This window comes from Saprolegnia parasitica (genome assembly GCF_000151545.1).
Source record: "Saprolegnia parasitica CBS 223.65 unplaced genomic scaffold supercont2.36, whole genome shotgun sequence".
Taxonomy (NCBI): Eukaryota; Oomycota; class Saprolegniomycetes; order Saprolegniales; family Saprolegniaceae; genus Saprolegnia; species Saprolegnia parasitica.
The window spans coordinates 17254-39446 of NW_012156430.1; the positions used below are offsets into that span (position 1 = coordinate 17254).

Below are 22193 nucleotides of genomic sequence, written 5' to 3' on the forward strand. Positions count from 1 at the left end.
TCAAGTTGTGCCCACATGGGAGCTGGCGCGACCCTGGCCACCAGCGCTTCAAGACAGAGGAGCACGATAAGGCGCGTCCAGTGATCCAAGAGGCAAGTGCTCTCTACCGATGTGATATTATTCAAGTACTTTTTGGATATGACGCGATACACGTCCATTCCGAGGCCATCACTTTCACAGACAAGATTGACCACAGAGTATATGTCTACATATTGGACGACCCCTCGAGTTGCACGCGCGCCGTTGCTTGCATTTGCGCCACGAGCGCGTCAAAGGACGTCGCGGTCCAAGTGGCCACCTGCGACAGGAGCGGCACTGACGCCTCCTGCGCGTCCATGGTGGCGCGCCACGCTTGGATCCACTCGACAAGCCGCTGCAGCTGGGACGACGTGGACGCCGCCACCACTTCAAACTGCAGTTCGAGCGCTGGGCGCAAGTGCTCCGAGTAGAGCGCGGCGACCTTGCGCGCACTGTACGCCTCGATCGCACCCAAGAGCCCATAGACCTAGTTTCGTCCCGCAGCATGAATCTTCTTTGCCAAAGTCAACCGACAAACGTACGCAAAAGGCAAAGCTGAGCCACCAGATGAGCGTGAGCGCGACGTCGATGAGCAGCGGGCGTAGTGTCGGCGTCGCGGCAGTAGCTGCAATCGGCGCGGGCGATGGCGACCAGTTGTCGGCAGGTGGTGGCGCCACCGCCGTCGGTGGTACACGCCCGACGAGACGTCCATGCGGGACACGGTACGTCGTGGGTGTCTTTGGCTGTGACGCTCTTGTGTCGTGGCGGGGTTCGAAGACTGGACCAAGTGTTGCGCCAAGGGGACGACGCGTATTGGTCGTTGGTGGCGTCAACGGTTCTGGACGCTGCGATGGCTGGCTCGTCGTGGGCAATGGTACTTCACGCAGTGATGCGTCGCTGCTACGGGATGACGCGCCCGACCCCACACGATGCCGCTGTCGCAGCGGAATCTCGGTCGGCGACGCGCGGTTCTTAGTGACCACTGGCGTGACCACAGGCGTCGAGTTGTTGATTGTGCGAAGAGGCAGCGGCGCCATCGCCCACTCGGCTTCGTGATGCGCCGACAAGTCGATGGTCAACGCCGCGTCCGTGGCGAGTTGCAGTGGCTGCTCCAGTGGGCTCGGCCGTTGTGATGCTGGAACGGTGACACTGGGCACTGCTGGCTGAACCAATGGTGATTGGAGCTGTAGACCTGTTGAAGTCGGCGGGGACGAGGTCTCTGGCGTTGCAAGTGGCATCGGCGGTGGCGCAACTACCTTGTGGTGTGGTGCTTCCTCGGTCCTGCGCACTGGCGACACGAGGGACTGCGAGCCAACGAGCGATCGGGGCGAGGGCGGGCGGACCTCGTTGTCTGCCGGCTGGACCCATTCCGCGTGGAGCATGCGCAGCGCCTCCTCGTCGTCGTCGTCAAGGAGGTTGCTGCCGATGCTCTGGACGCTGCAGTCAAAGTCGTCTGCCCAGTTGGCCTCCTTGGGCGACAGCGTGCTCACGCTCCAGCTCGGGCCAAAGAGCTGCTCGCGGGCGTTTCCAGCGTGCAGAGATGAATCATCCAATGACGTGCTCAAGTCCGCGTCCGAGTCGAACGACGGTCGTCGCGGCGCCCAGAGCTCTTGCAGGAGAGCCGACGCAGGTTGTTCTTCGTGCAGTAGTACGTCGTCTGTCGGCGGATCCACTGGCGCCACATCTTCGACCACAGCGGCGGCAATCTCCTTGGGCTTGGCGACCGACGGAGGTGGCGAGAGCGTAAAGATGGTCGCTCGTTGGGGTCGAAGCGATGGCTTGCTCGTTGGGATGCGCGGGTCGCGAGTCGGCATCTCGGGTATCGGTGACGCCACCTGACCGTGTGCTCCAGAGGCCACAACCGCCGGCACCATCGACAGCGTCATCTGCCGCCGAGGTGTCGGAGCAGCAAGTGTCACCTCGCGCACTGCAAGTGGACGTGCAGTGGCAGGCGCAGTCTCTGTTGTCGGTGGCGGCGTGGATTTCACGGCGGTTGGCGTCGCGGATGGTGTCGGTGAGGATGCCGATGGTAGGCTGCGTCCCTTGAACTTGAGACGGGAGGGCGGGCGCGGGATGAGCGACGGCGATGGCGGCTTGATGTCGAGAACGCTGCGCGCAGGTAGCGGTGTGTTGACGGACAAATCGCTTGGTGGCGGCGATGCTTTGAGAGGAGTCGACGACGCGCTCGGTGGCTCGTCGCCCTCAGTGATCGCCGAGAGGTGGTCCGGAAGACTCGCAAACGAGAGCTCCAACTTCAGCTCGGTCGGCGTCGCAGCGTTGCGCAGCGTCACGAGCGACATGTCGCGCGGTGGCAGCACGGGTCGCGCTCGGAGATTACGCCGGCGCAAGACACTGTCGTCCGACTCGTGGTCTTCGTCGTCGAGCTCGAGGATCGGGGACAAAATGATATCGTCATCATCATCGTCGTCGTCGTCTTCGGACGGCGATTCGAGGCACGCTGGCGGCTGCGCCAGCATCGAGTCGGGAAACTCGTCAGCAATGCACGCAAGGACCTCGTGCGGGAGTTGCTCGAGGAGGAAGCGGATGTGTTCCTGCCTAGAACGCCGAGCATACTCTGTATTGGCAATGGGATGGAGCAGTACAAAAGAGAGCGCACCCGTATTCACAGAGGAGGCAGAGCGCGAGACGGGCTTGCGATTGCACGGCGGCGTCGTCGTCAAAGAGGCTTTGTAAAATCACACGCCGCATCGCCATGTAGTTGGCCCGTTCGAGGACTTCATACGGGGGCCAGAAGCGCAGGACGAGCACGATGAGCGAGACGCAAAGCATGCGCTTGTCGCCGTCTAGTCCGCCATGATGTACGATCGAGCGCAGGAAGGTCAATACCGTCTTTGGCCTGCTTGTACGCGCGCTCGAGCAGTGCCACGGGGTACCGCGTCGCCTTGGTGAGGCTGTGCAAGCACTGGCGCGCCGAGAGCGCGATGACTTGGGTCTGCTTCTTCTTTGTCGCGAGGTGAAACACAGATAGGAGGAGCGCCTCGGAGAGCGGCCGCAGTGGCGGGCCACACAGCCATGCGAGCGACGAGAGGAGACTGCACGCTTGCTTGGCCACGGCCGGTCGACAGTCAGCCAGCGTCTGCAGAAACCCATTCTAGGAGCGCAACGTAACGTGATGGAATCGGGAGACGGAGGCGCGTACGACAAGAACGAGCAGATGGCCCACGATCGGCGCCGCGTTAAAGTTGGCGCCGTCGCGATCACCGTCACTCGTGGCCATGCCCATGACGGCGGTCTCGAGCTGCTTCATGGCGGTGACACGGCTCACCCATGCTGCGTCGGGCTTGCTCAGGATCTCCTCGCAGAACTCGATCTACGCGCATGTGCATCGTCGGCGCCGGCCATCGCCTGATGCTGCATACCTTTTGCCGCAGCGACTCCATGCGCCTCTCGGCGTCGGCGGCCATACCGGTAAGATCTCTTCCCCTTTCGACTATCCCTCGAGTCGCCATGGTTTCGAAAGCCTCCGGATAATGGTAGCGATCCGGATGGGACATTGGGTACGTTTGTCCCAAACGATATTATTATCCGGCAAAGCAAGTACGAATTCCGGATATATTCGGTTTTTAAAAATCAAACCGCAACATGGCCTGCGCCAACCCAGCGAACGAGGCGCTTGCCGCAGCGCTCGAGAAGATTGTCGAGGCCGAGGCGATCAAGGCGGCCACGAGCACCCGCAACACGGGCAACCAGAACCACGTTGTTGCCAACTACAAGCGCGCGCTCTATTCGATCCGCCACTGCGCCCACGTGATCCGGACCGGCGACGAGGCCAAGGCCCTCAAGGGCATTGGCAACTTCATCGGCCAAAAGATACAAGGTATCCTCACTCGGCTAGCAAGCGGCAATGGCAGCGTGCCCGAGCCCGACGCTCCACGGCCAAAGAAGCGCAAGGCGACAGTCCCGGACGCACCGCCTGTCGCGGTCGTCGCGCCGCGTGAGCGCGCCGCGCCGCAAGAGCCAGGGCCCAAGTACAGGCCTGCGCGAGGAAAGCGTACGAGCCTACTGCGTCCAGCATGTACGCTCACGCTACCTTGTAGAGCCATGGTACGTTCTCGTGGCGCTGGCAGAGCTCGAAGCGACCTGCGAGGCGCTGAGTGTGGACACGGAGGCCGTCATCGCCCGTATGAAAGCTCTTGGGGTATGTAGGCCCTTGACGACATACTCGCATGCTTGTGCTGCGTAGTGTACCAGCGACCAAGGGCAGCTGCGGGCAAGTCTGGTTTCCCTTGTCAATACGCACAAGGTCGTTGCCAAGTCGTCGCTCTACGGACACCTCTTCTTGACGGCGGATGGTGCGCTTCGCACAACCAGCCACTGTACCTCACTCCTTTGTAGGGATCCACAGTGCCCGGTATTGCCAACGCAGCGACGCCGCCGCCCAAGCTGCAGAGGCTGGCCCGGTCGCCCGGCGGCCACGAATGGAGGCCCCAGCGATCACGAGCGACGAGGCGCCAACGACGACCGACGCGTTCGACTGGATGTCGACCAACTTGTCCAAATTCGAGCCCAAGGAGGTGCCGCTCTCGCACACGCAGGACGAATGGGAGATCGTGCTGCTCCTCGACCACCGCGAGGTGTCCTCCTACTGCGACGACTCGTGCCGACCGACGCCGTGTAGATGGTGTCTCGCAGCAGCAAATCGGTGTTTGAGCGCAAGCTGCTCGAGGCCGGCGTCACATGCGAAGTCCGCGGCCTCCACCTCGGGGACATGATGTGGATCGCGCGCCGCCACCGCCCCACCTTTGGTAGACCTTTCTTCTGTGTATGAACCGCCGTCGATGCTGTCAGGCAGGCGGCCGCCCCATCGAGGAAGAGTTTGTGCTTGACGTGATCGTCGAGCGCAAGGCCGTCTCGGATCTCGCCTTGAGTATCATCGACAAGCGCTACACGGAGCAAAAGCAGCGGCTCGCAGACGCCGGCCTGCGCTACGTGGTGTACCTCCTCGAAGGCTCGCTCGCGGTCGAGACCATCTTGGGGGCCACTGCCCTCGCGACGGCCCTGACCCGCACACAAGTAGGTTCCTCTCGTCTCGTGTGGCGCATCGATCCATGGCGATTACTGGCAGGTGCTCAACAACTACCTGGTGCACCACGCCGCGTCGCCCGACGAGACCGTCGCGTTCTTATCGGCGCTGCACTGGCACACGGTGCGCGCATTCAGCGCCGTGTACAAGGTCCGCAACGCCGCGCCGCCGGTCGCCGCGTCGATTGGTCGCCCGCCGGCGTGCCTTCGCGACTTTACGTACCGTGACGAGAGTCGACCGCGTGTTTGACGCGCGTGGGTAGGCAACTCATTCCGACCACGTGGCAGTCGTTTGGCGAGTTCAACGAGACGTTCCGCAAGAAGGCGGCGCCGACGACCGGCGAGCTGTACCAGATGATGCTCATGCAGGTGCCTGGCATTAGTGCGACCCGCGCCCGCGACCTTGGCGCCGCGCACCCGACGTTTCTGAGGTGCCCGCTTGATACCTTGATACTGTATCGACCCGAGCGGCTCTAGTTTGTGGCAAGAGACGCAAAAGGCAGCGCCGCAGCTTCCATCGCGCGTCAACGCAGTCGGTCGCGCGGTCGTCACCAACCTCTTTCGTGCAAAAGACTATGCCGCGCCGTAGAAAAGTCTTACCCTAAACTCGTCGAATATTATTAGCTGTCACATCTAGTTGCCCCGCTGGATCTCCAGCGACCTCTGGTAGGCGAGAATGGCCTTGTCGTGGTCGCCCTTCTCAAAGAGGATCTTGCCGAGCAGCGTCGAGTTGGCGGCGGACGGGACCAGGTCCAGCGACCGTTCGAGCGCCAGCACGGCGCGGTCGAGGTCCTCGTCCGCATAATACGCTTTGCCGAGGTACGAGTAGAGGAGCGGGTCGCGCGGCAGCAGCTCCACCGCCCGTTCAAACGCCGCGACTGCGCCGCTTGCCGACCCTTTCTGTAGCATGGCAATTCCTAGCGTCACAAGCGTGTCGACTTCCTGAATGTCCTCTTCGTGCGTCGTCGTCGTTTTCGTCGTTGTGGACGCGCGGAATGTCGTCGTCGACGAGGTCGTGCACCGACATGGTGTCCTCGTCGTCTGCTTCGTCTGCTGCTGCTGCCTCTTCTTCGTTGTCGTCAAACTTGACGGCCGACGACTCGGGGCTCTCGGAGATGTTGGCGAGGTTGGCCACGGGCGTCGTCGGCTTGAGGTACTTGGCGACAAAGGTTTCCCGATCGTCCAAGCTGTATGCGGTATCGCGCTACAAAAGACGGTGAGGGACATACGTCATATGAGAGCCCGACGCGTACGAATTCAAAATACGTGTCTCGCGTGTCATGGTCCGTCAGCGACGTCTCGCGAATGTCATACGTGTACGTCTCGGACGTGTCTACATGGCCTCATGAGCTGTCATGAGGTGCATTTCCGCATACCGGAATAGGTGGTCGAGAGCGGGGGCTCCACATGCGCTGCGACGGGCGAGACGGGCGGCGGCGTCGTCACGGGCTGCGGCGTGAGCCCGAGCATGGACGGGTCGCGTGTGATCGAGAGCCCGAGGTCCTGCGCGCGCGAGAAGCTGCTGTCTTCCGTATTCCGCGCACTCGCCGACTCGGAGAGGCTCGTGTGTCGCAGCAAGAGCGCCTCGGCCTGCTGCTTTTCTTCCATGAGCTTGGACACTTGCTGCTGGAGCAGCATGACTTGCATGTTCATGTCCTCGAGCATCGTGTCCTTGTCCGAGTAATTGCTTGGCGGGTACATGTGCGGCGACATGTCGTCCGAGCGCGACGACGACGCACTGTACGTCCGGTGCGGCGGCGGCGGCGGCGGTGGCACGAACCCGCGCGACGAGCTGCCCGACATGCTGCCTGTCGACTGCGTGCGCTGCATCGTGCCAGGCAAATGCGCGCGCTGCGAGTACAAGGGCGCGCCGTGTGCGATTACGTGCGTGTCGAGAATCGGTGCTTCGACCCGCGTGAGCGCGTCGTGGCAGAGGACGCAGACACGCTGGCGCGACGTCAAGCCAAAGTGGGGCAGCTTGAGCTTTTGCTTGGCCGAGTGGTCGGTGCAGATCGACTGCCCGCAGTTGCGGCAGTGGTGGCGCTTCTTGAACGTGCCAAACTTGCACGAGCAAATGTGGCAGTTGGGTGCGTTCTGCCACCTACAACACACACGGACGTCGAGTGCAGTCGTTGCGACATGACGAGCGATGTACCGAGGCGGAAGCGAGACGACGAGGCGGTTCGAGTACCGGCGGGCTTGCGGGTCGAGCAGATACGGTTGTTCCTCGACTTCCATTGGGATCTGCATGTTCAACGGCATGTGCTACGAAAGCGTCAGCGATCGAACGTGGTGAGTTCAGCACATTACATTCTCCGAGAGCGAGTCGTTGTAGCTGCGCTGCGAGCCGTAGCTGGACGACGGCGTGTTGCGGAAGGCCGGCGCCGAGTGCGACGCCGGGCGTTGCAGCCCATTGCTGTACTTGCGTGGCATCGCATGGTCGTCGTCGAGCACGTTGTCTATCACATCGTATCGAAGAAGCGTGAGTGACGTTGGCAACAAAGACATGTGATCGTACCATCGCCAGGCTCGCTGGACTGGGACCCGAGGCGCTCCGGGAAGCTCTCGCGCGACCCGTGCATCTTCTGTACGTGGTCGCGCATCTCTTCAAGGAGGTGGAGCGTGCGAGGCGGCAGGCGCGACTTCTTTGCGAGCGACAAGACGTCTTCGTTGACGGGCGTCTTGACGAGGACGGCCTCGGGGTAATTGGCGAGCAGCGCCTGGAGCCATTCGACGTTGGCCTGCGCCTTGATCGCAATGTGCAATGGCAGCATCTTGCCCGAGTTGAAGACGCGCGCGCCCTGCGGGTACGCCTTGAGGAGCAGCATGAGCAGCTCCTGGGGCGTATGGCTGTCGGTGCAAGCCCAATGCAGCGGGATCATGCCATAGCGGTCGCGGTCCTGGGCGGCCGCGGGATCGCGCTCGACGAGCGCGCGCAGCTCGGCCCACTTGCAGCTCTCGGCCAGGCGGATGGCCTCGCTCTTCTTCGGCGCCGCCATCTTGTCGTCGAATGCTGGACTGTTCCAGCTGCCAGTCGTAGTACCGACGCCGTGACAGACGCCGATACAAATTTCAAGTCCCCACCTTTATCCGGACAACCGCGTGTCAAATGCAGCTGACGTACGCACGTGAAAAACACGTGCACGCGCCAATCGCATACAAACCGAGCGTTCGCCACGCGACGTGAAAAATACATCGTGTAACTCACTGCGTATCCGGATCCGACAGGGTCCGGGCATACAAATCCCAAGCATCGCTGCAGGCTTGGTCCCCCGTGTCCCGAGTCCGGATGTTAATCCGGATGTTACCGTGTGGGAAACTACAGGACGCGTGGCACGCTCTGCGCGCAGCTCCAGCGCGGGTCTCTGCCTCCAGCGCATGTGACGTACTCGGATCGACTGCAGATCATCGCTGCTCTTGCCGGCGCTTGCCGTCAAGTACTGGCGCCGGTTCTTGTCGATCGCACCACACATATCTCGACGAGAAGGTGATACCACATGCCCGCACCTGATTCGGGGGTGCCTGATTCAACGGGACAGCGGGATCGAGCCGAGCCGACCAGGAACGGCGTCAGTGTCTATACGAGCAGAGTGTCCCCTGAAAGGTCCTGCAGGCAACGTGTCGGCGCCGCGAGAAGCAGCAAAGACGGTGACCAGGAGCTGATGACGTGCACGATAAGAGCTGACATTGGCCGTCGATGCCACTACGGTATCCGGATACCACACCGCAAGACTCACTATGCTTGACGTGCCAAGATGGCGAGGTTTCCCACACGTGGGCGGTGTGCGTTTTCGGATAACGTGCCTTTCACACGTGTGTGCGTGTGATTTACACGGATCCATTTTTCGAATTCAACTTTTGGACGGCCAGTTCGCGTCCGTCCATGATGAGGCAGTGGCTAGCGGTCGCGCTCGCGTCCGTGGCGATAGCGGACCTGCCTCCGGGAGCGCTGGCGCTGCCGCCGCCGGTCCCGCTTCTCCTCCCCGTCTACATCGGTGACGCTCCGCTGGTCGTCCCACTGCCGCTGCCTCTGATCGTTGAAGACAACCGAGACGCGCTGCAGCAGCACTTGGCCGACTTTTGCGCCGCGCATGGCCTGCCAAGCACGCGCTGCAAGGTCGTGTACGAGGCGCTCACGACAGCTGCGTGGGCCACGGACGAGAAGGCGGTCTTCCTCGTCGTCAACGACCTGCTATGGCAGTGGGTCGACATGCCGGCAGAGAGTCTCGCCAGTCGCATCTGCCACTACGTCGCGGTCCAAGCCAACCACCCGCACATGCTCGACCCGTCCATGTGTCTAACGACGCTCGAGCTCGCCTTTGCGCGCACAGAAGCCTGGAAGCGCATGAGCAAGGCCGGCCTGTCTCTGCCATATGCCCCGGCGCCAACCAACGTCATTTCCAATGCAACAGCACCGAGCGTCGAGAATGTCGCCAAGGTCATCGAAGAGATCGATAGCGCCGACCTCCTCGACCCAACGCCCGAGCTGTCGACGACGATCCCAACGGCCGAGAGCGCCATATCCGAGCCAACGCCAGACGCGCTACCTTTGCCAGAGACCGTGGACGACGGCGGCGACGAAGCCAAAGTCCATGCGCCTGTTCTCGAGGTCACCTCGGACGACGACGTTCTCGAGGTCACGGATCTGGACGACGAAGAGTCAGTTCCGACCGATACGCCCATGTCGCAGCCCCTCTTGGCTGGCCCCATGGCCCCTGTTTTTTCTACTGCGCCTGAATCTGCAGCGATCGTTGACGACCCAGCACGCCAAGACGACGATGATGCTGCAGCGCTTGTCGACGTCGCTCCGATCGAGTCGGCGACCGTGCACGATGCGCTGGCAGAGACCGTGCCGGCGCAGGGTACTACACCCATCGAACAAGATGAACAAAGCAGCTACGATGACGACACGACGACGACAGAGACGGTATTGGCGCCGGCGCGGCCCGTGTCCAGCGGCAGGTACCTCCACCACGCCGTCTTGGACCGCACTCGAGGCAACTTGACCAGATCCTATCATGATGCCGACACTGCCATGCTGCAGTGCGCCATCGACCTCATTCCGGCCGTCGACGCTGACGTGCTTGTCGTGGCGCCTGCCGCGCCGATCCTTGTCGACGTCAAAGGCCATGGTAGCTGCCCGACCCATGTCGCCGACCATGCGTCGCCGGTGCTTGTCGTCCTCTGGGCCATCGTGCTCGGCATCATTGCGCTCCTGTGGCGGCGCAACCTGGTCGCGGCCGCGCAGCTCGACGTGTGCGCCGCCGAGATCGCCCGCCTCCACGCCGCGCAAGCAGCGGCGATCGAGGACGCACGCGCTGACAAGGAAGCCCTTGCGATCGCACTGCGGGAGCCAACTGCTTTGCGGCACCAGCTCGCCGAGGCGAGTGCGCGCTTGGCGTCGCTGCAAGACGAAAAGGACGCGCTCGACAGCAGTCGCTGCGCCGAGATGGACGCGCTGCGCCAACAGATTGCCAGCTACGAAGCCGTCCTCGCCGAGAAGGATCGCCAGCTCGCAGCCCAACACGCTCTGGCGTCCTTGCGCGAAGAAGCGCGCGACGTGGAAATGCCCGCGCCTCTACCGGACCACGACGACGACGTCAGCGTTGAAGCTGTTGCGTTGCCCGCGATGCGATCGCCGATGGTTCGCCAGAGCAGCAGCCTCTTGGACACGGTCATTAGCAACCAGGTATGTCGTGGCGACTCGCAATCGAGTCTCAGTACGTTGGGCTATAGGAGGGAAACGCGCGGCCAAAGCACAGCCGGTTCGGGTCGGCCGCACGCACGATCGCCCTCGGCTGGAGTCTCATGCACGTGCCCAAGGCGTCGACGACGGCGCCCGTTCCAGGTTCCGAGCTCGCGACCGCAGCCTAGTTCATGCGTGCCTCTTGTACGTAGCATCGTAGCCACACCCTCCAGTACGCCCATTGTTAACACCATCATATATTCATTCCCACATGCAACATTTACACGGCTTACACAAGAATGTCTTCGGACGAGTTGGACTCCTTGGCAAAGCGCTTGAACTTGCCCTTGCTATAACCATGCGCACGCTATGAGACATGTCTTCCCATCGAGGAATAGAAACGTACAAGTGGCAAAAGGCGACAGCGGTCAGAAGGAGCGCAACACTTAGCACCGCCTGGGGCGTGCCGAGCATGTCGAGCCACGTCGTCGCGTCGCCAAAGTCATCCGCGATGGGTTCTTCCGAGTGCGATAGGATGCTCAGGAGCGGGACCGCGATCGCCGAGAGGAGGTTGCCGCAGAGCTGCTGGAGCGCGGCGACGGTTGCTTCGGTCGTCGGGTGCGCACACTCGACGCCGAGCTCGAGCGAAATCGGCTGCAGCGGTCCGAGGAAGAGGCCCGCGGTCATGAGGCACACGAGCGTCCAGACCACGTGGTAGGGCAACTCATCGGCCACGGCCAGTACGAATTCGAAGAGGAGCAGCGCGATCGCCGTCAAGACCAGGCAGACCGTCAGCGCTTTCTTGTGCGCTTTCGTCGCGTCGACGTACGCCGAGAGGCATTGGCCGCCAAAGAGCGCGCTCACGATAAAGGCCGCGCCAATCAGCCCCTCTTGCGTCTACGATGCAACCCATTTGTATGAGATCGATAGTGCAATAAGATCTGACCTTGGAGAAGCCGTCGACGTTGAGGATGTGCGTGAGCATCGACGAGAGCACGTTGATGACGGTCTCGGCCATCGAGAAGACGAGCACGGTCAAGCCAAAGCCGTCATGGTGGAAGGCTGCGAGCCACTGCGTGGCGTCGTAGGAGGAGGACGACGGGACAAAGCGCGGCGAGCGCTGGAAGAAGCAGCATGCGAGCGTCGTCGAGAGCAATGCGAGGAGCGCGATGAGACCGGACCACGGCGCCACGTCGTCGGGCGAGTGCACCAAGAACGGCGTCAAGAGGTACCTACTCAGCATGAGCGCTGCATCGCATGTCGGAACGAGCGTACACGACGGCGATGCCGAGCTGGTTGCAGTTGACAGCGATCGACGTGGCCGCCGCGCGCTGGGACGGCGGGAACCACAGCGCCGAGAGCATCGGCGGCGAGTTGACCTAACACGATGCATATGAGGAGGCGAGCGCATGAGAATTACGACGATACCATAAAGGGCATGGCCATGGCGGCGAGTGTCTGCCCGAGGACGAGGAAGGGGACTTGGAGCGACGCGTCGACGTGGTTCGCAGTCGCAAGGTACCGCACGGACGCGCCGACCGCTTGGAGGATCGCGCCGAGAAGCACGCCAAAGCGCAGGCCCTTCTTGTCCATGACCCACGAGCCGACGAACGCGAACGGGAGGTACACGATAAAGTAGATGGTGATGAGCGTCGTCGACTCGACCTAGTACGCGCGTCGCATGGGCATGCATACAGATGGAGGAAGTCGTACGCCATAGTCCCAGGACGCTTCGGCCATCTTGGCGATCGGCGCGTACGAGTAGCAAATCGCTTGGTTCAAGCCCGAGAGGAGCGAGAGGAGGGCGACCATGACCCATTTCACGTGGCGGGGCTAGGTCCATGAGCCTTTTTGTGAACGCGCAGTGCACTTTATACCTGGTAGAACTCGGGCGACGCCATGACGTCGTTGTCCTCAAAGGTGCAGTAGGGTGCGGAGGGCACGCCGTCGCTCTCTTCAAAGGTGCCATAGGCTGCGAGGGCATGAGCCTAACTAGTAGCACGTGTCTCGACGTACCGGGAAGGCGCGGCGACGGGTCTCGATGCTGCGATGTCGTATCCAAGGAGGCATGCTTGTGCTTTGGCGGGGCCATGCGATGAGTGCTCGTGCCGGGTGTTGAAATTGAAACTGCGACTGGTCAGAGTCCTTGCTAGTATACTGAAACGCTAGTTGGATTCTTAATGCCACCTGGCGTGTCGCACGTTGCGTGGCAGTCGTGATGTGGCGCGCCGTCGAGCAGCGATAAGATGTAGGTACTCGCGACGGCACGATTACCCGCCTCGAGGAAGCGTCGCGCCAGCGCCACGCAGCCGCAACGCGGCAGATTGCTCTCTATACCGCGCGCCTATTCTGGCGAATCCCGTCCAGAAAGGGGTTGTCGCGGCGGCCCCACGGCCGCAGAGAAGAGACGCCGGAAACGGTTCCGAGCAGGTGCGCTGGACGGGATAGCCAACCCGAGAGTGCTCTCTCTTTGTTTCAACGATAGCGATCGCGCCGACTAGCGTGAAGCGACAGCAGCAGCAGGAGGCGGACGAGGTACAACCGAGATGCCCGAGCGCACGACGGCGTCAGAATTGGCATGTGGTGTAATTTCAGCCAATCGCCGTCGCCCAAGTCGACTGAAAGATTCAAGGACGAGCGGTGGGTCGCGCCACGTCACGTGCCGCCTGTCTCAAGCGACGCCGTGAACAGTGCAGTGTACAAGGTGGGCCGAAAGTGATCCTGGACACGACTGGATCGTCGTCGCCAGCGCTCCGTATCGTCAAAAGCTATAAAAGAGTCGTGTTCTGGACCCTTGAAGCGCGGTTCCACACTGCCTTGAAGCTTGGACCGACAGTTCGTCCCACGGCCGTGACAGTGACTGGATTGCGATGAGAGGCCACTCTGTTGCGCGCTGTCTTTACCGCGAGTCATTCGTTGCCGTCAACGATCTGGTTCATCGCATCCTCCTCCTCTGCATACGAGCAGATGCGTTCTCGTTGGAAGCACTCTGTGCTGGAAGACCGTACTTCCTGCACGGTACGAGGCAAGGACGGAGCAGTCGACACCCGTCGCTCGTCCATTAAGAGAGCGCGATGCAGCACGGTGTCTCCTCAGTCCGCACGATGCGCTGGAAACAGCAACGCTACCACTTATGTTTACGCACGACGACGACAATGACTAGATGCCGAGATGGGGTCTGCCCGGCGGCACAGCCGCGTACTGCGACCGCTTCCACGCGCCGCGACTACGCCAGGTTGTGTGCATCATGCAGAAGAAGAGGCAGAAGAGAAAACGTACTACTGCGTGAAGATGATGCCGGCGAAAAGCAAGAGCAGGGACACGACCCCCACCGGCGTGGCGAGAAGCTGCCACCACTGTCCTAAAACGGTGGGGCCGTCGCTGCTGCTACTACTGTCGTCCTCATCGTCGTCATCGATCAATGCCGCGGCTGCGTTGCCCTCGAGCCAGTGCTGTAGAAGGCTCAGGAGCGGAAGCAGGAGTGCCGACAAGGCGTTCCCAAGCAGTTGCTGGAGCGCCGCCACCGTAGCTTCGGACGTCGGGTGCGCGCACTCGGCGCCTAGTCTTATCGAGTCAGTCGCGTGATTTGCATCACGGCTCGCCCACCAAGCTCGACAGCAATCGGATGCAACGGGCCGAGGAAGAAGCCAAACGCGACGAGCAGCGCAAACGAGCCGGACACGTGCCACGTCACATCGACCGCCGCGACCACGTACCCAAATCCAAGCAAGAGTCCGCCTATGCGCCCGCGTCGGAGGCGACGCAAAGAAGCGGCACGCACCCGCGACGAGGCTGCAGACGACGATCGCGGCCTTGTGCGACCCCGACGCGTCCACGCACGACCCGACGAGGAAGCCGCCAAGGACCGAGCTCAGAATGAACGCCGCACCCATCGCGCCTTGGGTGGTCTAGACACACCTCTCAAATATACACGAGGTGTTGGTGGAGTACGCGAGCAAAGCCGTGTTGGGGTGACGCCAAGCGGTTGAGCAGCGCGGCGAGGACGTTCTCGGCCATCTCGGCCACGGCAAAGACGAACACCGTGAGGCTAAAGCCAGGGTGGTGGAACGCGGTGACCCACTGCCGGTAGTCGTAGGCGCCGGACGCGCTTGGGATCATCGGCGGGTACTTTGGGACGCGAAAGCACACGAACGCCAGTAGAAACAAGGCCGTGGCCGACATCGCTAGGAGCCTGTCCCATTTTGCCAGGTCCGCCGGCCCCGCCACGAGGACCGGCGCGGCCAAGTACCTGTGGGTTCCATTAGACGTGGCGAAATGGACATAGACGTACACGGCAACGATACCGAGCTGGTTGCTGTTGACGCCCATGGACGTCACGCGGGCGCGGAGGTGGGGCGGGAACCACAGCGCTGAGAGCACGGGCGGCGAGTTGACCTACGAAGCGCATGCGTTTATGGTGTCTCGACCACACGCAGAGAGACCATGAACGGCATGCCGATCGCGGCCAAGACTTGGCCGATGATCAGAAAGACCTTGGCGATGGGAAAGGCCATGTCCATGTTGGACGAGACGGCGCGGAAGATGGCGCCAACCGCTTGGACAAAGGCACCGAGCAGCACCTGCGAAAACGTGGTTTCGCAAGGAACGATGGAGATAGTGTCGTACGCCGACGCGCCACCCGCGCAGGTCCAAGATCCACGAGCCCAAAAATGCAAACGGAAGGTACACGAGAAAGAAGATGGTGATGAGCGACGACGAGTGCACCTAATGCGTTTATAGATATGGCGGTATGGCGCTGTGGTACCTCGTGCTGCCACGCCGTATCGGCGATGCGAGATATCGGCGCGTACGAAAAGCAAAGCGCTTGGTTCATTGCCGACAAGAGGCATTGCAGCAGCAGCAGTAGCCATTTGTATGACGACGCCTAGACAGGATGGTCGCTTGAAGGCATGTACATGAAGCGTTTACATGGCCGGCGTCGTTGCGCACGGACGATGCGTCGTAGATCAGGTTCGCCTTCATGCAGTGTATTGGCAACCCGACCTCGTACAACAAGGATGCGTAACGCACGCGACCTTTCCTCGGATCGAGCGGCTGGACGTCGAAGAAAAGAACGCCAACAATCCCTCTGGTCGCCAGTCGCCACCAGTTCAAGATCAGCTTGAGACGCGAGTCCCGAGGCCATGCTGGGATGTTCAGCATCGAGCTGCTGGATGGAGCCAGAATGATCATCGGGTACTTGTGGTGCGCCGACCGACGACAGGAGTACCGCTTGCAACTGCGGTTGCAATGGGTGGTGCTCTTATCAAGACGTATCTTGGCTTCGCAAGCATGCACTACCAAGCAAGCGGTGTAAGCAGCAACATGGTCTCCGGTGAGCGCGCAAAAGTGGGCTCAATTTTTTGCAGCTAAAAATAGATTTTCGAGCCGCCTCCGAAACACGCACCCGATGCTTGATTCGGTGCGTTTACCTTTTATATTCGATCGTTGTGTGTACCTTGACTCCTAGTACCCTTTCAAAATGAATACATCAGACGTGTCTGCCAACAACGCATATCCACTGTCGGGCAATTCGAGGTCGCCGCAGCAAGCCGCAGCATGTCCAACATCTACATCACGGAGCCCGACACGGAGGGCAAGGTGCTCATGCGCACGTCCTTTGGCGACATCGACATTGAGTTCTGGCCCAAGCAGGCGCCCAAGGCGGTGCGAAACTTCATCCAGCTCGCCATGGAGCATGTACGTTCTCCATCGACCAGCCAGCATGCTCATGGTGTTCGCCTTGTAGTACTATGACAACACGATCTTCCACCGCATCATTGCCAACTTTATGATCCAAGGCGGCGACCCGACTGGTTCGGGCGACGGTGGTGAGTCGATTTACGGCGAGCCGTTTACGGACGAGTTCCATTCGCGCCTGCGCTTCAACCACCGTGGCCTCCTCGCCATGGCCAACTCGAACAAGCCCAACACGAACAAGAGTCAGTTCTTCTTCACGCTCGACAACTGCGACTTTCTCGACCGGAAGCACACGATCTTTGGCAAGGTCACGGGCAACACGATCTTCAACCTCCTCACGGTCAACGACATTGAGACGGGCGGGAACGAGCGCCCGGTCGAGCCCGTCAAGCTTCTCGGCATCGACATCCTCTGGAATCCATTCCCCGACATCGTACCGCGGTACCTTTTCGCCTTTCACCTCTTTGACGCCGAATGAATGGCAATGTAGCGCGATCAAGGCGACGACGACAATGACAGCGGACGCGACGGACAAGCCCAAGAAGAACAAGCGCAAGGCGACAAAGGACTTGAAGCTCCTCTCGTTTGGCGACGAGGCTGAAGACGCGTTCGTCGCGATGCCCAAGAAGAAGGGCCCGATGAGTAGCCACGACGTGCTGACGAACGACAAGAAGCTCAGCAAGCGTGTGGACCAGTCGCTCCAAACCAAGATCGCACTCGTGCGTCCCGAGGACCATCAGACGCCGTCGTCATCGACCGACCGGGACGACGCGCTGTCTGCCGCGTCCGGCGACGTCTCGTCGCTCAAGGCACTCATTGCCAACAAGCTCAAGAAGAAGCCGACCAACGTCCAATCGACGGCGACGCCCAAGCTTGCGCAGGAGGCGCTCGAAGACGAGACGGATCTGTCTGCGATCGAAACCAAGGCGCAAAAGCGCGCGCGGAAGGCAAAGGAAAAGGCCAAGTACGTCGTGGAAGCTGTACACATTGAAACAAAAATGGCGTAGAGACGAGTACACGGCGCTCAAGGACGAGCTCAAGAAGGCCAACAAGGCCGTGCACGTGGTCACGGGCGTTAAAGCCCAAAAGCTGGACGACGAGAAGGCGTTCCACGAGATGCTGACGCCGCTCCAGCTGCGCCGGCAAAAGTACCTGGCGCAAAAGAAATCGATCGGCGACCGCCAAGCCAAGACGCTCGAGCGCCTCGAAAAGTTCCGCAACACGCTCATGCACGTGCACACGGTCTCGAAAACCAAGACGGCCAAGAGCACCGAGACGTACCACGGCCAAGTGCTCAGCGAAGACAGCGACGCGCCCGACGACGACGACAACGACCCGACGAGCTGGATGACGGCGAAACTCAAGTTCAAAAAGCACATTGATGTACGTTGACATCGGTAGAATGAGCTCCTGGACGATCATGATGATGGCATTAGGACCAATACCGCATGGGCTACGACCCCAACGCGGACGTATGTTGCAACATGCCACCGACTCGTTGTCTCATACTCGTGCCTGCGTCTAGAACTACATGACGATCGACACCAAGATTGAAGGCAACAAGAGATAGGCGTCCTGTCGCTCGGAGACTAAAACTTGCTCAATTGATCCTTGACACTCCACATCGACTTGAGAGCACAGGCGCGTTGGGCTCAACGCAATGCTGGCACGACGACACTGTTAACGAAACAAGAAGAGTAGACAAGAAGATCATGTCATTATAAATAGTGGCTTAATAAATAGTATAATATCAATGTTTGTGTTGTCATGCATAGGGGGAGGGTCAAATTCGTCAGTGGCTTATCGTGAAGACTAGTCGTGTCCTAAGGGGTCCTAAGGGGTGGGGGTGGCGTCGCGCGTTTTACGGCGTCTTGGGCAAGCTGGCCGAGAGCGCCTCCGTGTTGGCTTCGGGGGCGACCACCGCTTCGGGGCGGACCCACGTCTTGTTTTGGAACCGGGGGCGGGGGTACCCAAAAAAGTTGCCTTGCGGCGCACCGTGGAACCCGGGGCCGGCATCGGCGCAGGCGTCGGCTCGGCATTCGCCGAGGCATTCGTCGTGGCATTCGTCGTGGCATTCGTCGTGGCATTCGTCGAGGCATCCGGAGCGGCTACTTGTACAGGCTCGGCGCCACCTTCTGCGGCCGGGGCGTCGCGTGGCGGCTACCGTCGCCGGGTTGACCCACTTGCGGTTCGTGAACGGGCGCGGCGCACCACCGTGCGGGCCGCGAGGCATGTACGGGCCACGCATGCCATAGGGGGGCATGCCGTAGCCAGGGGGACCGCCCATGTGGTGCGGCGGCGGGTAATACATAAAGTCCTAGTCGTCACTTCATGAGTCATCACAGGACGAGATGCGGCAACGAGGAAGTTTACCGGAGGAGGCATGCCGTACGGGAAGCCACCGCCATACATGTGGGGAGGACCGCGCATGTAGCCGCCCGGAGGGAAGCCACGCGGCGGGCCTTGCCGCTGGTCGTCGAACTGAGGCTTCTTCGATCGGGGCTCGTCGTCGTTGTTGGAATCGTTGGGTCGCTTCCGGTTGTTGTCGCGGTTGTCCATGCCACGGCGGTTGTCATCGCGGCGGTTGGCGTCCCGGCGGTTGGTATCCCGGCGATCGTCGTCACGACGGTCGTCTTTGCGCGGCCCTTGCTGCCTGGTGTCCTGCGTCTTGCCGAGGCGGTCCGTGATCGACGGCTTCGACCCATTCGACGGCTCGTTCTGCGACGCACGTTCCTTTTGGGGAAGACCAAAGCGCTCCGAGCGCCGACGCATGGCCTCTTCGAGCTCCTTGTCCGACTTCTTGCCGATAATGCGCACCGTGCCCTTTGCTTCCACAGCGGGCGCCGGGCGCGAAAGGCTGATGACGCGCTTGGGGGCTTCCTCCGCCGGTGTGGTCGATGCGGGCTCTGGCGCTTGGGTGGTAATCTCGGGCTCGACCGCTTCCGGTGTGGGAGTCGCCTACAGCATACGTGACTAACGGCTACAAGACGGCAGCATCGTGGGTCGTACCGGCGGGCCGGCCAGAAGCGCGTACAGCCACTGGACAAAGGTCTCGGCGCCGTCGGCGCCCATAAAGTCGTCCAAGTCGGTGCGGATCTGACCCATGCTCTTCGAGTTGTAGACCATGACAACGACGTATTCCTACAAGCCATGGCCAGCATGGGCCTCGCGCTCCTGGAGACACAATCGTACCGCCATGACGCTTTCGACCTCAACGCCCAGCACTTCCGTGAGCTTGGCCTGGACCTTGGATTCGATGGAGGCCTTCTCGCTGGCGTCGGGCTTGCCTACGTACTGGGGGTCGTATCCTGCCATCGCGCTTGGGTGGTCTCGGCTGTAGTTTCGCGTCTGCGACTGTACCACCTCCGGCAATTCCGAATCCTCAAATCCGGAGCCGCAAACCCCTGCTGTCGAATTGCACTGGATGTTTGTATACTCTGGCGGGATCCATTTTAATGTTTTTGAGTCGCAATTTTAATACTCTTTCTTTTAACCTATACTTAATATTGGTATGTAATGGTCGATATTAAAAAGATTGTTCACGACCCCATGGCGGTCGTCACCAGTCCGGATAACCTGCTGCTGCTACTGACGACGCCGGCGCCTTCGGCCGCCGCAGACCCAAGTGGACGCAGCTCTCGTGGGCTAGGCATGCTGCGTATAGTAGCAAAAAGCCATCGCTTTCCGGTCATTCTGTTAAAGTATGTTGGTCCCAGCAGTCGCCACGACAGAACAGCTCCGGCACCGTCCCATTCGAACACCTCTCCTGGCGCGATGCACTCGTCGAGAGCACCTAGGGTGACCGACAGCGTCGTGAATATAGTCTGGCTTTGTTCGTGGCGCCTTCACGGCTCTCCAAGGCCGTTGGCATCACACTGGTATAATACATGTATGGTTGCTGCGAGGCTCCCATGCGATGCTCGAGGCTTAACCAACGCTAGGCCTGTGCAAGCTATATGTCGCATCGTTGCCTCAAAGGACCATCCACGCGTCCTTGGGCACAGCGCCCATGGAGGCTGTCTTGTCCGACGACGCCGCGCGCGATGCGAACTCGCATGCCTCCGCCATCCACGCCACAATGACGTGGCAGCGTGTGGGCAGCTTTTTATCCGGATGCCTGGCGATTGGTGCAAAGTCCCTATGAAGTGATTGGTGGCGGGCGACTCGGGCGCTGGCATCTGCACCTGTAGTATTTTCGAATCGATTGGGTTCAGGTTACCGCCGCATTCGCTCCTCGATCCAGATCTAAATACAATGTCTGTGCAAAAGCCCACCAAGCAAGCTGCCTTCGAAGGCGAGGAGTCGCGCATCCACCGCATCCGCATCACGCTCTCGTCGCTCAACGTCAAGAACCTCGAGAAGGTCTGCGCCGACTTGAAGAAGGGCGCCGTCGACAAGAACCTCAAGGTCTCGGGCCCGGTCCGTCTTCCGACCAAGATCCTCCGCCTCACGACGCGCAAGTCGCCGTGCGGTGAGGGTACCAACACGTGGGACCGCTTCGAGATGCGCATCCACAAGCGCATCATCGATCTCTACTCGCCGTCGGAGATCGTCAAGCAGATCACGTCGATCTCGATCGAACCCGGTGTCGAGGTCGAAGTCACGATCGCCGACTCGAACTAAATCACTCGACCATCCTTGTGATAACATGAGACGTTGCGCCTGCGAAAGCACGCGTGGGGCATTTGCACCGATATTCAAATCTCCAGTCTTGTTTCTTAAACCACGGATGCTGCAGAGGAGGAAGGAAGCTCGCCACTATCGCGCACCTCTGTGCTAACCACCTGCACAACGACACTAGCGACTGCACGTGATGTTTAGTTAATCGAGTCTATTGATCAAGAAGAGAATGGCGGCGGCCGCAGCATCTCGAGGAGCTGCGACGTCGTTGTGTAGTCGTTGTCACCCATGCGGCCGAGCGTCGTTGCGCGGCTGCCATCAATGGTATCGTCGTCCGAGAAGAGCGCTTGGTTGACTTGAAACTCGAGTACATCCAGGAGCATGGTCTTGCCGTTGCCAATTTCAAGAACGTCACGGAGCTTGCACTCCATGCGGATCGGCGACGCCGCCACACCAGGCACATTCACATGCGTGCTTGGAATCATCGGGATGTGAAGCTCGTCGATCTCGCTCACGCCGTGCGGGTAGTCCTTCGACGTCGCGTTCATGAGCTCGGCCATATCGGCAGGAACGAAGTTGATGACGCATTCGTTCGTCGCGCGGAGGTTCACAAGCGTGTCCTTGTCTTCGCCTGGCTTGGGGTAGACTTGTGTGATCGAGAGGACCGGCGGGTCGATGCTCATGACGTTGAAGAACGAGAAGGTTGGAGGCACCGGCCGCGCTGCGCGTGCTAACCTAATGATGCATCGTGCGTGAGGAAGGAGTCTCGAGTGCAGGTACGTCGGTCGAGTGTACCCAGGCGATCGGTCGCGGCACGACGGCGCTTGTAAGGAGGTGGTAAAGCTGCCGCGGGGCCGTCGACGACGGAGCGAACGACCGAAACGCCATCTTAAAGTCGACTTGCAATCTGCGCCATGTGGAACTTTCATTACGTTGCGATGGCGAAGAGCGATGAAGTCCCAAGTGCAAACCCAAATGGCGCTGTATCATACGGTCGCGCCTTTTCGAGGTTGCGCGGAGTGTTTTTCTCGAGCGAATCCTTGCGTCAGCATGAACATGATGTTGAGGACAGGACGTAGCGAGGACAAGACGTGGAGCACGAGCGCCTGTTATCCGACGTCGCACC

At 60.7% G+C, this 22193-nt stretch overlaps 10 protein-coding genes across 10 annotated transcripts; 4 read left to right on the plus strand and 6 right to left on the minus strand.

Moving 5' to 3' along the window:
* Nucleotides 1-205: 205 nt before the first annotated feature.
* On the minus strand, nt 206-3443 carry SPRG_08174 (hypothetical protein; the record flags this gene model as incomplete). Its single annotated transcript, XM_012347419.1, has 8 exons — nt 206-505; nt 561-761; nt 897-1124; nt 1275-2574; nt 2636-2822; nt 2866-3130; nt 3179-3349; nt 3399-3443. 8 exons carry the CDS (start codon nt 3441-3443, stop codon nt 206-208), a joined length of 2697 nt encoding a protein of 898 aa, XP_012202809.1.
* A 172-nt stretch (nt 3444-3615) lies between these two features.
* Nucleotides 3616-5650, plus strand: SPRG_08175 (hypothetical protein; the record flags this gene model as incomplete). Its single annotated transcript, XM_012347420.1, has 9 exons — nt 3616-4030; nt 4077-4177; nt 4223-4331; nt 4375-4613; nt 4658-4784; nt 4832-5052; nt 5105-5280; nt 5325-5492; nt 5539-5650. The coding sequence occupies exons 1-9, from the start codon at nt 3622-3624 to the stop codon at nt 5648-5650; spliced, it is 1662 nt and encodes a 553-aa protein (XP_012202810.1). The 5' UTR covers nt 3616-3621.
* A 44-nt stretch (nt 5651-5694) lies between these two features.
* On the minus strand, nt 5695-8060 carry SPRG_08176 (hypothetical protein; the record flags this gene model as incomplete). Its single annotated transcript, XM_012347421.1, has 7 exons — nt 5695-6012; nt 6050-6265; nt 6315-6394; nt 6438-7162; nt 7217-7326; nt 7372-7520; nt 7580-8060. The coding sequence occupies 7 exons, from the start codon at nt 8058-8060 to the stop codon at nt 5695-5697; spliced, it is 2079 nt and encodes a 692-aa protein (XP_012202811.1).
* Nucleotides 8061-8910: 850 nt separating this feature from the next.
* Nucleotides 8911-11031, plus strand: SPRG_08177 (hypothetical protein). The gene is made up of 2 exons (XM_012347422.1): nt 8911-10750; nt 10798-11031. The coding sequence occupies exons 1-2, from the start codon at nt 8945-8947 to the stop codon at nt 10933-10935; spliced, it is 1944 nt and encodes a 647-aa protein (XP_012202812.1). The 5' UTR covers nt 8911-8944; the 3' UTR covers nt 10936-11031.
* SPRG_08178 (hypothetical protein) lies at nt 10985-12869 on the minus strand. Its single transcript, XM_012347423.1, has 8 exons — nt 12764-12869; nt 12625-12719; nt 12461-12580; nt 12176-12412; nt 12023-12126; nt 11694-11979; nt 11154-11644; nt 10985-11097 (listed from the first exon to the last, which is right to left on the minus strand). The coding sequence occupies exons 1-8, from the start codon at nt 12837-12839 to the stop codon at nt 11037-11039; spliced, it is 1470 nt and encodes a 489-aa protein (XP_012202813.1). The 5' UTR covers nt 12840-12869; the 3' UTR covers nt 10985-11036.
* Nucleotides 12870-13857: 988 nt separating this feature from the next.
* On the minus strand, nt 13858-15730 carry SPRG_08179 (hypothetical protein; the record flags this gene model as incomplete). The annotated part of the gene is made up of 10 exons (XM_012347424.1): nt 13858-13973; nt 14027-14306; nt 14354-14485; nt 14529-14655; nt 14699-14996; nt 15039-15142; nt 15190-15327; nt 15374-15472; nt 15513-15632; nt 15677-15730. 10 exons carry the CDS (start codon nt 15728-15730, stop codon nt 13907-13909), a joined length of 1419 nt encoding a protein of 472 aa, XP_012202814.1. The 3' UTR covers nt 13858-13906.
* Nucleotides 15731-16278: 548 nt separating this feature from the next.
* Nucleotides 16279-18068, plus strand: SPRG_08180 (hypothetical protein). Its single transcript, XM_012347425.1, has 6 exons — nt 16279-16447; nt 16497-16888; nt 16938-17411; nt 17455-17830; nt 17884-17919; nt 17973-18068. Exons 1-6 carry the CDS (start codon nt 16307-16309, stop codon nt 18015-18017), a joined length of 1464 nt encoding a protein of 487 aa, XP_012202815.1. The 5' UTR covers nt 16279-16306; the 3' UTR covers nt 18018-18068.
* A 106-nt stretch (nt 18069-18174) lies between these two features.
* On the minus strand, nt 18175-19821 carry SPRG_08181 (hypothetical protein). The gene is made up of 4 exons (XM_012347426.1): nt 19640-19821; nt 19457-19588; nt 18821-19405; nt 18175-18764 (listed from the first exon to the last, which is right to left on the minus strand). Exons 1-4 carry the CDS (start codon nt 19760-19762, stop codon nt 18309-18311), a joined length of 1296 nt encoding a protein of 431 aa, XP_012202816.1. The 5' UTR covers nt 19763-19821; the 3' UTR covers nt 18175-18308.
* An 811-nt stretch (nt 19822-20632) lies between these two features.
* SPRG_08182 (40S ribosomal protein S20) lies at nt 20633-21167 on the plus strand. The gene has a single exon (XM_012347427.1). It carries the CDS (start codon nt 20702-20704, stop codon nt 21068-21070), a length of 369 nt encoding a protein of 122 aa, XP_012202817.1. The 5' UTR covers nt 20633-20701; the 3' UTR covers nt 21071-21167.
* Nucleotides 21168-21285: 118 nt separating this feature from the next.
* On the minus strand, nt 21286-21750 carry SPRG_08183 (hypothetical protein; the record flags this gene model as incomplete). The annotated part of the gene is made up of 1 exon (XM_012347428.1): nt 21286-21750. The coding sequence occupies one exon, from the start codon at nt 21748-21750 to the stop codon at nt 21286-21288; it is 465 nt and encodes a 154-aa protein (XP_012202818.1).
* Between the last annotated feature and the right edge of the window lie 443 nt (nt 21751-22193).

What these genes read in the sequence shown, in the direction of transcription:
- SPRG_08178 (XM_012347423.1), bottom strand. Translation starts at nt 12,839, where the DNA reads ATGGCCCCGCCAAAGCACAAGCATGCCTCCTTGGATACGACATCGCAG. An exon ending in CGTCGCCCGAGTTCTACCAG is followed by an intron (nt 12,581 to 12,624) that starts GTATAAAGTGCA and finishes TCATGGACCTAG; the next exon opens with CCCCGCCACGTGAAATGGGT. An exon ending in ACGTCGACGGCTTCTCCAAG is followed by an intron (nt 11,645 to 11,693) that starts GTCAGATCTTAT and finishes GTTGCATCGTAG; the next exon opens with ACGCAAGAGGGGCTGATTGG.
- SPRG_08182 (XM_012347427.1), top strand. Translation starts at nt 20,702, where the DNA reads ATGTCTGTGCAAAAGCCCACCAAGCAAGCTGCCTTCGAAGGCGAGGAG.
- SPRG_08180 (XM_012347425.1), top strand. Translation starts at nt 16,307, where the DNA reads ATGTCCAACATCTACATCACGGAGCCCGACACGGAGGGCAAGGTGCTC. An exon ending in TCCAGCTCGCCATGGAGCAT is followed by an intron (nt 16,448 to 16,496) that starts GTACGTTCTCCA and finishes TTCGCCTTGTAG; the next exon opens with TACTATGACAACACGATCTT. An exon ending in TTCCCCGACATCGTACCGCG is followed by an intron (nt 16,889 to 16,937) that starts GTACCTTTTCGC and finishes ATGGCAATGTAG; the next exon opens with CGCGATCAAGGCGACGACGA.
- SPRG_08181 (XM_012347426.1), bottom strand. Translation starts at nt 19,762, where the DNA reads ATGGCAGGATACGACCCCCAGTACGTAGGCAAGCCCGACGCCAGCGAG. An exon ending in AGGTCGAAAGCGTCATGGCG is followed by an intron (nt 19,589 to 19,639) that starts GTACGATTGTGT and finishes CATGGCTTGTAG; the next exon opens with GAATACGTCGTTGTCATGGT. An exon ending in CGCTTCTGGCCGGCCCGCCG is followed by an intron (nt 19,406 to 19,456) that starts GTACGACCCACG and finishes CGTATGCTGTAG; the next exon opens with GCGACTCCCACACCGGAAGC.
- SPRG_08177 (XM_012347422.1), top strand. Translation starts at nt 8,945, where the DNA reads ATGATGAGGCAGTGGCTAGCGGTCGCGCTCGCGTCCGTGGCGATAGCG. An exon ending in ACACGGTCATTAGCAACCAG is followed by an intron (nt 10,751 to 10,797) that starts GTATGTCGTGGC and finishes GTTGGGCTATAG; the next exon opens with GAGGGAAACGCGCGGCCAAA.